Source organism: Gambusia affinis, linkage group LG03 (assembly GCF_019740435.1).
Source record: "Gambusia affinis linkage group LG03, SWU_Gaff_1.0, whole genome shotgun sequence".
NCBI lineage: Eukaryota > Metazoa > Chordata > Actinopteri > Cyprinodontiformes > Poeciliidae > Gambusia > Gambusia affinis.
Window position 1 is genome coordinate 1,557,204 of NC_057870.1, and position 12,278 is coordinate 1,569,481.

Below are 12,278 nucleotides of genomic sequence, written 5' to 3' on the forward strand. Positions count from 1 at the left end.
TCTGCCAGTCGCTCATGTAGGGCAGTCAGTTTCTTTAGCCAGTAGGCATGGATCTTGTCTGGCCCTGGTGCTGTCCAGTTTTTCATACCTGAGACTCTTTCGTGGACATCTGCCACAGTGATGGTTACCGGATTTTGCTCAGGGAGCAATATATATATATATATATATATATATATATATATATATAGTTTTCTTAGTAATTTAGATTTCCTTTCAAGCACAGCATATCTAAATGTATTCTTCATAAACCTGGAATAGAATCTAATAATAATAATAATAATAATAATAATAATAATAATAATAATAATCATCTATGTAATAGTTACCATGGTGGCGCCCTATAGCTGCAGCTGCTTCTGGTCCCAGTAATACGACCAATTTATTGCTCAGTTCAATATTTTCTGCTACAATAACTCAGAGAAACAGCGTAAGAACAGTCTATTCCCGTCAGACTATGTTAATATTTAGCAAATTCAGTTATCTAGTATTAAGAAAGAGTTTCTAAGTTAGCTAAAATTTTGGAAAAAGCTTGGCTCTCTCTTCCTTATGGTCCTGGATACAGATTCATTACCTGAGACAGACAAAAGATAGAGAAAGAAAAGGCAAAGGACGCGTCTTTGGAGAAAGCTGATGCCGAAAAAGGCAGAATAGGGCAGCTATCTGAATTATTATTCCTACGCACTAACTTTTTATACTGAAGGTGAATACTTTTTAATGTATTCAGAAAGGCGTGCCTCTGGTTAACCAACCAGAGGCTACCTTGGACACTCAGAAAAACTTAGACCTTCCCATAATTTCACGCCAAGATCAAAGGCCATTTTTGTCTCCGGTAGGACAAAGGAGCAAGAAGCTGCATCCTGGTTTTATGGGCTCTCGGGCCACCTGAGCAAATAAAACCATGAAATAGGACTTCACAGATACCTGTGAAATTCGGAGCGTCTCCCGTTATCTCAGAACAACTTAAATCCGGTAATTTGGTTCAAGGAACGATTACCTTCACAAAACCTAGTTTTTGCTCATCTGGACTCAGCATCTCAAAAGATTTGAATCTTTGCCTTATCACATAAATCCTGAACAATTTTCTAATACTAAACAACACATTTTCATTCAAACAATTTCCATTTGATTCAGATATTGTCACAGATAGTACAATTTTCAAATACATTCATCATTTACTATTCTAAACTTAGATAATACACTTTGGTTAAAAACTTGCTATTAATACTTAGAAAAATGTCTTAGAAATTAAATGTTAATGATTTCAATATTCTATGTGGTATTTAGTTTAAAACATACCAGATGTTAGTTGGAAGACTTTGATGTTCTGTGAACCACACAGGCTTCTGTCCTGCAGGAGATGCCAATTTTATGGCTTCCTGGGCTCTGATAACACAGCAGGAGCCTCACAGAGAGATTCCCTTTTTACCTACATTTTGGTTCCTGTTTCTGAATACTTACCGATAGAATAGTTTAGTTTTAAATCCTTAACCCAAACCTGTTCAAAATTAAGAAATTTGTTCAAAATAAGAATGTTCATTATACCTTTTACACCTGGCGTATGATTAACTGTATTAAGCACTCCAAAATAATAATTTTTCCTTAACACTAGACTCCATCAATGTGGAGACACGGACCTCACTACAAAGCCTTGGACTGCTACGTCAGTTAGGTCAGTTAGGTCAGTTAGATCAGTTGAATCAAGCTAACTTCACAGCAGTGGAATCCTCCAACAGCCCAGGCCCATGGAGACACCGGAGAAGATATGAGAGGAAACTAAAGAGACGGTGTCACGGTGGACTTAGGCTACAGCTAAGCTAAAAGCTAACCCTTTCCGATTGCCGCTTCCCTCCATCTTGCTTGCTAATGTACGATCCCTTGAAAGCAAATTGGACTACCTGAAGCTGGATTTATCCACCAAAAGGGAATTTTCATTTTCTGTGAGACATGGCTAGACTCATCTGTCCCTGATAGTGCCATCATTATCAGGGACAGATAATGATATCAGGGGCAAACAACTTTTAGAGCTGACAGAAGCCATGCTCTTTCTGGTAAATCCAGGGGAGGTGGTGTTTGTATTTACATTAACAACAGCTGTTATAACACAACCAACCTGGTCTCCAGTCATTGCTCTGTGGACACTGAGTTCATGATTGTGAGATGCAAACCTTTCTACCTACCCTGAGAATTCACCATAGTTATTATTTGCTGTCTACATCCCTCCCAATGCCAACACCAAGCAAGCACTGAGTACTCTTCACCATGCCATCAGTGACAGAAAATCTGTATATCCAGAGAGTGTTTTTATTTTTGCTAGAGACTTTAACCAGGCTAACATGAAGACTGTTCTTCCTAATTTCCATCAACAAGTGGATTTTCTGACCAGAGGAGAAAACACAATGGACTTGGTCCACACCAATATCAAGAAGTCATTCAGAGCAATCCCCGGCCCCATTTCAGCTCTTCAGATCATCTTTCAGTTATGCTCATCCCAGCATACCAACCCCTACTCACCAGACAAAAGCCTGTGGTGAAGAAGGTGAGAGTGTGGCCTGGGGGAGCTATGTCTGCACTGCAAGACTGTTTTGAGTGCACAAACACACAGTGGGGCATGTTCAGAGAGGCAGCTACACGCAACCAACACTGGGAGGAGTATGCAGGATCTGTGTCAAACTACATCCAGTGGTGTTTGGAGGTTACAACAACAAAGTCAGTAGTCACACGGGCCAACCAGAAACCTTGGATGACTAAAGAGGTGTATTATAGACTGAGGGAGCGTAATGCTGCTTTGAAATCTGGTGATATGTCCGCACTTAGATCAGCGAGGGCCAATCTAAACCATGGCTAAACCAGGGAGCAAAACATGCCTACTGTCAAAAGGTCCAAGGTTTCTTTCATGATGCCAGCAACACCAGACAACTGTGGCAGGGCATCCAGTCTGTGACTGATTATAAAACCACATCTTCATCTTGCCAAGATAACATTAGCTTCCTTTATGAGCTCAACAGCCTTTTTGGAAGATTTGAAACCCTAAATATAACCCCTGCAAGCAAAGCTAACCCACATCCTTTCACTCAGGCTAAAAACATCTGCTGTACAAAAATCACAGGGGAAAGTCAACATACAAAAAGTTCCAGGACCTGAAAACATTCCAGCAACATTCGATACGTCACTGTACCAGACCATTGTCCCCTCACGTTTTAAGTCAGCAATTATTATTCCAGTGCCCAAGAAACCAACCATCACATGTCTTAATAAATTTCACCCATGCATTAACATCTACCATCAGGAAGTGATTAGAGAGAGTGGTTAAAGATCACATAATATATACTGCCTCCATCATTTGAACACATACACATACAAACCTAACGGCTTGACTGAAGACGCCATCTCCATTGCTCTTCACCTGAGCCTGGAACATCTAGAGAAAAGAAAAAACCATGTATGGATGCTATTTCTGGACTTTAGCTCAGCATTTAATACAATAATTCTTCAGGATCTGGTAGGCAAACTGGTCTCCCTGCACCTCCTCACTCCACTGTGCAACTGGCTGCTGGACTTCCTCACTGACAGAACTCAGTCTGTTCGTGTGGGTAATAATACCTCCAATCTCATTTCTTTGAACATGTGTTCCCCCTAGGGCTGTGTCAAGAGTCCCCTGCTGTTTACTCTGATGACCCACGACTGTCATCCCAGGTTTAATACCAACCACATGATGAAATATGCAGACGGTGGCCGAGTGATGACATTTCATTGCCAATTTCACTTATGTTTCTTTGTGTAATGACAATAAAATAAGTCTGAGTCCTCTTGCAGAAGTATTTATATCCCCAAAGTTGATTAAAACGTGAAGAAACAAGCTGTAAAGTCATGACTGAAAACTCAAAATGTCCTTGCTTGGATGAATCAGCTCCAAGGAGGCTTGTATGATGGTTTGGTTAATATTTGACTTGGTTTGTAGACCACCAGTAAACATATAATCTTCATCTAATTTGATGATTTATTCTAAAAAAGTGATATTTTTTGACATTCCCACTTTAAGTTCTTATCTTGTTCTGATTACACTACTCTTTGGACAGGAGATGAGATTTTGGAGGTAAATGGAGAATCTCTCCAAGGACTCACACACGAACAGGCCATCCAGACTTTCAAGGTGAGCTTCATGCTTGCAGTTATTTTAGATTTTCTGAACAAATGTTAAATCAGCTGATTCTTTTCAATAATGCTGCCCCGAAAACAAAGCCGACTTTTGTTTTTAAATAAAATGCATTGCAAATGTAGGACATAATTATTTCTGAAAGAGAGATGGGTATATAGTTTTTTTAAAATAGATTTTATAGTTGATGCATTGAACAGGGAGCAGGCACCAATCACACCACTCTGGCACCTCTCACGTTGTCGCTGCCTGATCTCTGAAGTATCTCTGCACAAATCGCGTGCACCTGCTTTTACTCAAACTGAATACAGACTCACCCGTGTGGACATTTATATCAACCCTTGTGAGGATCCATGTTTCTTTGGGGAATTCATCAAGGTAAGAGTCAAGCTTAATTGCATTGCGTTTAATCTGCCTCCTCAGCTCAATGTGAAAAGTAAATATTCACATTGAGTTGTTCTAAATGTTTATATATCAGGAAAACTCATCCCATAAAGCTCAGGCAACCAAAACAGTCTCTGTGGTTCTTATTAAAAACTCAATAGACACAAGATGGAAGATCTACTAACTAAAGCCATATAAATGAAATCTTTCTGTCTTCCCTCCATATCCACAGGAGAGATGCACAGTGCAGCAGACTTAGCTCATCATGCAAGGCTGGTAAAAGGTTGGATGAGGCCTTGAGCAGAATTTGACTTAGCAACCCCTCTTCTGCTAAGAACATCAGCACCTCTAACAGTATTTCGATATGGAGAAGTTTGGCAAAGTTTAAAAACAGTCAGTTATAATTGTAATTTACTAAGATGTATTTGAGAACAAACAGGGCAAAAACTCAAAGATTAATCTCACAGCACCAGATTGTATCTCTGGTAACATAACAGCCTAACTATAAAAATTGTTCTTTGAACTTTTACAAAGTAAATTTGCTAGCTCCTTAAAATTTTAAATGTAAATGTTAAACAATTTAAAATCTTTTAATTTATGCATGCTTGAACAATTAAATCAAATGGGCAATTTCCATGTCAGCTTCTGCGTTTGGGAATAAGCAGCTCAGTCACTTCTGGTCTATTGATAATGGCATTTTACACTAGGTGCTTGCCCAAGGTAACAATTAATGACGTGCCTCGATCCAAAACCCAAACAATTAAGCTAGAGAAAAGTTTTAAGATTTACGCCTTGTTATACATTCACAGATATACGAAGGTGATTTTTTTCTTTCTTTAAACTTTGTGACTAACATTAACTTTAGCTTATGCTAGTAGGTAATATTCCCGGACATTTTAATTATAAAAATGTGCTATTTAAGCATCGAAAAATTTTCATTCATTCTAACGAACAATGTTTTTACCTTATTTGTCATGTCCACAAAATCACATACTGTTCCAATGCAGGATGAGCAGGAATCTGTCAGAAAAATAGTTATAGCCCCCATATTGCTGATCATATTTTTTTAATATGTGGCTTAAATTAAAGATGCAAAAAGTGTTGATGTTTGGATATAAAAACTATGTATTCTCTCTGGATGTAAATATATAAGTAACTTAGTTTCTGTCAGTTCTGTCAAGATGCAAAAGAGGACTAAGCAAATTTCTCCTTTATAATGGACAATGATTTAATTTTACCTAACTACCGCTGTAAGAGCCATAGTTTAAAATTTAATAAACTTTGACTCCTATGCTTTATAAAATATTTCATCTAATGATGGCTTTGAATATTGCCACATTTGCATCACTGTATCATTTGTTACAAACAAATGATGTTTCTAGTTCAGGAATGTAGAAACCCAGGAGGAGAACTATGAAAGCCTGCTTTTGTCACTCCAGAAAAAAAAAATCTCAAAATAATGATATATATATATATATATATATACCGGTATACAAAAGACATGTCTGCCTTTAAACATAAAACCCTGGGAATGTATTTTTAAGTTTGTGGCTCCAAATAAACTTGTTTTTTTAGTTGTGACACATTGAAGATGTGAAAAAAAAAAAAAACTGTTAGAAGCACTGTCTTAAAATCCTAAATTGTTGACTTCCTCACCTTTTTAATGTACAACTTCTTTTCCGTGTAACAGCAGCTGAAAAGAGGGGTTGTGACCATTACAATTCGCACCCGTCTGCGCAGTCCCAGCCTAACTCCATGTGCAACACCAACCCTGCCCAGTCACTCCAGCTCATCCAACTCTTACACTGATGGGCGCACACCCGTCCCATTAGGCGTGGAAGATGTTGAAGGCCACAAGGGTCCTGGTCTAGGTCCAAAAGACTGCATCATCATGGAGGTTACTCTTAAAAAAGGTTAGCACTCATCGTGAACAGCTCAGTTCCCTATTAGTATTGGTCAGGATTTTCTTGCAAGAGATTTTTAATCTCAATGGAATTTTCATGGCAAAATAAAGATTAAATATAATAGCTGTTTTTATGGATGATTGATCTTCATTTTACTGATCATTTTCTGCTGTCTTTCACGGTTAATCTCCAGTTCTCTTCCTCCAAACTTCAATGCACCATCTCTTTCTGCAGTATTAAAATGCAGAAAGAGATGTTCTTTTACCACATATTGCTGAACATTTGTCCACTTTTCATACATTTGATCCAGTTGACCTAGTTTCCATCTATGACAATAGCCTCACGAATATCCTTAATTCCCATACTCCTTTGAAAACTCTGCCATTTTCTTTTTCTCTCACAGTCCTTTTTAGTTACAGGTAGTCTATGGGCAATAAATTTATATTCTGAGCCGAGGAAAACAAGGGTTGTGATTTGATTTCCCCAAAAGAGGTCTTGCTTTGGAGATGTATGAATCCTTGACATTTGTATAAAATTAATTCAATGTCTTGTTTTATCTGGTAAGCAGCTACGAAACTGTTGAAACGTTGCCAGGATAGCAGAGAGTGCGACATTATTAAAATCATTAGATACTGCCACAAATGCATTCTGTGAGACAAACTGTATGTCAGCAACACTGGAACTGATGACATCACATGCATTGTAGGCCGCCGCTGAGCGTGCCTCTCTTGGTAAATAACATGGATGGAAATTTTCTGCCAAGAATTCAGTGTCACTGCTAATACACCTCCTTTCCTTTTCCTGCTGCTTTTTAAATCTGTCTGTTTATATAGTTAGGAATAGTTGCACCAGCAGGCAAGGTGGTGTCTTGGCCAAGGACACAACAATAGAGACAGACAGGATGGCGGCTTGAATCAACGATCCTCTGATCAAAGTCATATGTCCATCACTGTCCCAATCATCCAGATCACTCCACACTGACCTTGTATGCAATAAGATTATGCAACTGGAGTGAAGAAATCAAAGCGGTGGATTAGAATTTATAATATTCACTTTAGGATTTCCCGTGAGGTGGTCTAAGCTATTTGTCCTCATGCAGCCTCTTTTAATACATTCAGTATTTAAAAATGATTGAGAACACACAACAGGAGAACTAGGAAAATGAATCAAAGAATAATGTATAACTGTGGTGTGAGGAGGTGGTCAACTCAATGTGAAACGTAAATATTCACATTGAGTTGTTCAAAATGTTTATATATCAGGAAAACTCATCCACTTTTTCCCGACGCTTGGAGTCCCAGGTAAAGATGAATGATGGTTTTAATGACTGAATTAAACCAAAAACACTATCCAGAACCAGGCAGCGCAGCTGAATGGAAACTAAGGTTCAACGCTGGTAGCGACAGGTAATATGATTGGACGTAAACAGCAGAACAGACAGACTGGGATCACATTGGACAAGGACCCGACAGAGATGCTTCTTCTTCTTCTTCTTCTTGATTTTATTGGCGGTTGGCAACAAACTTTAAGTAGCATTACCGCCACTTACTGGTATGGAGTGTGGTTCGAGATGGACTATCAATTTATATAAATACTTGTATACTCCTACACATACCATTAATAGATAAATTAAATAAATAAATTTCATATTTATATATGCATACATACTCTCATCCATTTTTACACATATCTTTATAATCCACCCCTCTAGATCATGCACACCTTCACACACACACCTACTATAATCAAATTCTTTGAAATAATTTAGTTTTCTTTAAATATTTAATAATTATTTGTATATGTTTACTCCCCAAATTCTTCCTCAAAATGTCTAACAAATTAATCTTTTCCTTAATACAGTCAAACTCTCTTCTCATACATCTTCTTTCTCTTTCATACTTATGGCATTCTAACATAACATGTTCTATTGTTTCATATTTGTCACAGTAATCACATTTTCCATTAATATGCTTTTGTATTTTAAAAAGTGTATAATTAAGTCCTGTATGCCCAAATCTTAATCTTGTTATCACCCTTCCCTCCTTTCTATTTCTTCTTCCATTTCTTTTCTGTCCTACTATTTTCAGAATTTTATAAAACCATCTTCCTGTTTTTTCTTCATCCCACCTTTTTTGCCATTTTTCCATCAGTTTTTCTTTAACCATACTCTTTCCCTCAGATTTACTTATTTTAACTGCAAAACTAATAGGATTATGAATTGCCCTCTTAGCCATTTTATCTGCCCTCTCGTTTCCTTCTACTCCAATATGTGCTGGAACCCACACAAATATAACTATTAGACCCATATTTTGTATCCTGAACAATGTATGCAATATTTCTAATAAAATGTCCATCCTACTATCTGATTGAATATTTTTTAAACTTAACAATGCTGAGCTTGAATCTGAACATATCACTGTTTTTAATGGTTTTATTTCTTCTACCCATTGTAAAGCTAACAATATTGCTAACATTTCTCCTGTGTAAACTGATAATCCGTCTGTAATCCGTTTTCCTATTTTTAAATCAAATTCTGGTACCACAAAAGCTACTCCTATTTTTCCATTTATTTTTGACGCATCTGTATAAATTTGAATATATTGATGATAATTGTTTAAATGTATCTGTACTGAATATCTATCTACCATGTAAGATTTAGCTTGTTTCTTTTCCATTATTGACATGTCTACAGTTGCTTCTGGTAAAATCCATGGCGGTATTATTGACATTGGTGTTTGACTTATTTCTAAACTATTAATCTTAAATTCTTTTATTTTATTTTCAATATTCCATCCAAAACTCCTCATTTCTTTCTTTTCTTTTTCCCATCATGGACTTAAAATTTCCCAAGTTGGATGATCAAGTTTATTGCTTTGTAAATTTAACCGGTAATTTATTTCTAGTTTTGTTCTTCTTAAATCTAATGGCATTTCTCCCATATCTACTTCTATTGCAGCTGTTGGTGTGGTTTTAAATGCTCCAATACATAATCTTAATGCCTGATGTTGAATAATGTCTAATTTAACCAGATGTGTTTTAGCTGCTGAACCGTAAACTATGCAACCAAAGTCTATGTTAGATCTTATCATTCCAGTATAAATCTGCTTCATTGATTTTCTATCTGCTCCCCAGTCACTGCCAGCCAAGCATCTTAAAATATTTAAGATTTTTTTACACTTATCAACCACTTTTTGAATATGTATATTCCATTTTAGTTTTTCATCAAACCATATTCCTAAAAATTTTATACATTTTACTTGTTCTAATTTTTGATTATATAATTTTAATTTTATTTCCTTGTTTATTTTTTGTGTGAATATCATTACTTTTGTTTTTTCAACTGAAAACTTGATTCCCCATTGTAACGCCCATTTTTCTATTTCAATGATAACCTTTTGTACTTTCTTTACAATATAATCTACATTTTTCCCTCTTTTCCAGACCGCTCCATCATCTGCAAATAGTGAACATCCTATTTCTTTTCCAATTCCATTAAACACGTCATTTATCATAATTAAGAACAGTAAAGGACTTATAATGCTTCCTTGCGGAGTTCCATTTTCTACCTTATATTTTTCTGAATACACTTCCCCTATTCTCACTTGTATTTTTCTATTTGTTAAAAAGTCTTTAATCCATTTAAATAATTTTCCTTTAATATCCAACATATATAGTTTAATCAATAATCCCTCCACCCACATCATATCGTATGCTTTTTCTATATCAAAAAATACTGCCACCACACTTTCTTTATTTACTTGTGCTCTTCTAATTTCATGTTCTAAACATAACGTTGGATCATTAGTGCTCCTCCCTTTTCGAAACCCACTTTGATATTTTGATATATATCCTTTACTATTTAAATAATAAACCATCCTATTGTTAATCATTCTTTCCATTATTTTACATAAATGTTAGATGTATAGATGTTAATGCTATTGGTCTGTAATTTCCTGGGTTTGAATTATCTTTTCCTGGTTTTGCTATTGGTATTATAACTGATTTCTTCCAATTCATTGGTAATTTTCCTTCCTCCCAAATTTTATTATATAATTGCAATAATATATCTTTTGATTTTTCACTAAGTTGTCTTATCATTCTATAACAAATCTGATCTTTACCTGGTGATGTATTTTATGTCTTCCTTAGTGCAGAATTCAATTCAGCTTTTGTGAATTCAACATTTAACAAATTGTTTGTTTCTTCTACACTCTCTAATAGCTCTTTATATTTAAGTTTTGTATTTTCTCTCCCTTTCCTTCCCTCTTCACTTATATTTTTTGAACTATGAACTTTACTAAATGTTCTTGCCAATGTTTCAGCTTTATCTTCATCTCTTACTATATTTATATTATCCATTTTTAATATAGGGTATTCAAACTCTTTCTTTTTGCCATTCATTCTTTTAATTATTTTCCAAATTTTTTCTATTTTGGTTTCTCTCCCTATTGTACTACAGAAATTCCTCCAATATTCTCTTTTTGCATTCTTAATAGTTTTTCTTACCATTGCTTGCTTTCTTTTATAATCAATTAAATTCTTATAAATAGGGTTCCCTTTTAATACCTTAAATGCTTTATTTCTTAACTTTATTGCTTTTTTACATTCATTTGTCCACCATGGCACCATTTTCTTATCATTTCTACATCCTGTTTTCTTTATTGAATTATCTGCTGCTTCCATGATTATTTTGCAAATTCCTAAATTGACATCATTTATATCCATTGTCATATCTACTTTCTCTAAGTTTATTTGACTCAAGTACCTAAATTTAATCCAGTCTGCTTTATTAAAATTCAGTTTTTTATTTACCTTTATATTCTTATTTAAATTTAATCCTACCTTAACTACAATGGGATAATGATCACTACCTATTGTTGTATTTTTATCAATGAACCACTCGCATATACCAGCTAAAACATTTGAAACAATTGTTAAATCAATAACTGATTCCATCCCTGTTCTTACATTAATTCTTGTTCCCCTCCCATCATTAATACATACAAGATTTTTCATTTCCATTAATTCTTCTGTAACTTTTCCATTTTTATCATTACATTTACCCCACAATGTACTATTTGCATTAAAATCCCCACACAAAATTACTTTCCCTTCCAAATATGCAGTTAACTCCTCCATTATTTCAATTGATAATGTTTTGCATGGATTATAAAAATTTATTATTTTAAATTTACCTTCTTGTTCCCATATTTCAACTACTATATATTCAAGTTCTTTCCCCTTCCCTAATACCTGAAATTGTATCCCTTGTTTTATAAATATTGCACATCCTCCTTCCCCTCCCTCCTGTCGATCTCTTCTTACACTATTATATCCTTTAATCACAAAATCTAATGTTGTTTTTAACCATGTTTCCTGAACACAAATTATTTCTGGTTTTTCCTCAAGACCATCAACATAACCTTTAAGTTCCTGTCCGTTAGCAATTAAACTTCTTGCATTCCATTGTAATATTAACATTAATTATTTTCAGCTGGTGGTCCTGGTCTCCCATCCCCCTCCAGCTTTTTGTTTATGTTCTCCCATGATCCCTCTTTAAACCCCAAAAACTTTTCTGCTCCTCTCACTATTATTTTGATTTTCTCAGTTTTATGCTTGGCTTGGTCAGTGCAGTTGATAACATATGCTACAAATAATATTAATTTTTCTACTGACACTGTGATATTTTCTTCTAATTGCACTTTGCTTTGCTGTGGGATTTGGTTCACTGTTTGTTCACTCTTTCTTGTTGTCTGTTCCTTCACATTTTTAACAGCTTCTGCATAACTAATGTTTTTGGTTGTTTTAATCTGAATGATTTCTTTTGCCTTCTTCCT

General features: G+C 35.4%; 1 protein-coding gene across 1 annotated transcript in view; it reads left to right on the plus strand.

Moving 5' to 3' along the window:
* The first annotated feature begins 4,302 nt into the window (after nt 1-4,302).
* The window catches only part of pdzd2 (PDZ domain containing 2), a 48,471-nt gene continuing 40,495 nt past the window's right edge, over nt 4,303-12,278 (plus strand). The window contains exons 1-3 of the mRNA XM_044110920.1: nt 4,303-4,306; nt 4,416-4,531; nt 6,231-6,450. Coding sequence (XP_043966855.1) covers nt 4,303-4,306; nt 4,416-4,531; nt 6,231-6,450 — 340 coding nt within the window. The remainder of the gene's footprint in view (nt 4,307-4,415; nt 4,532-6,230; nt 6,451-12,278) is intronic.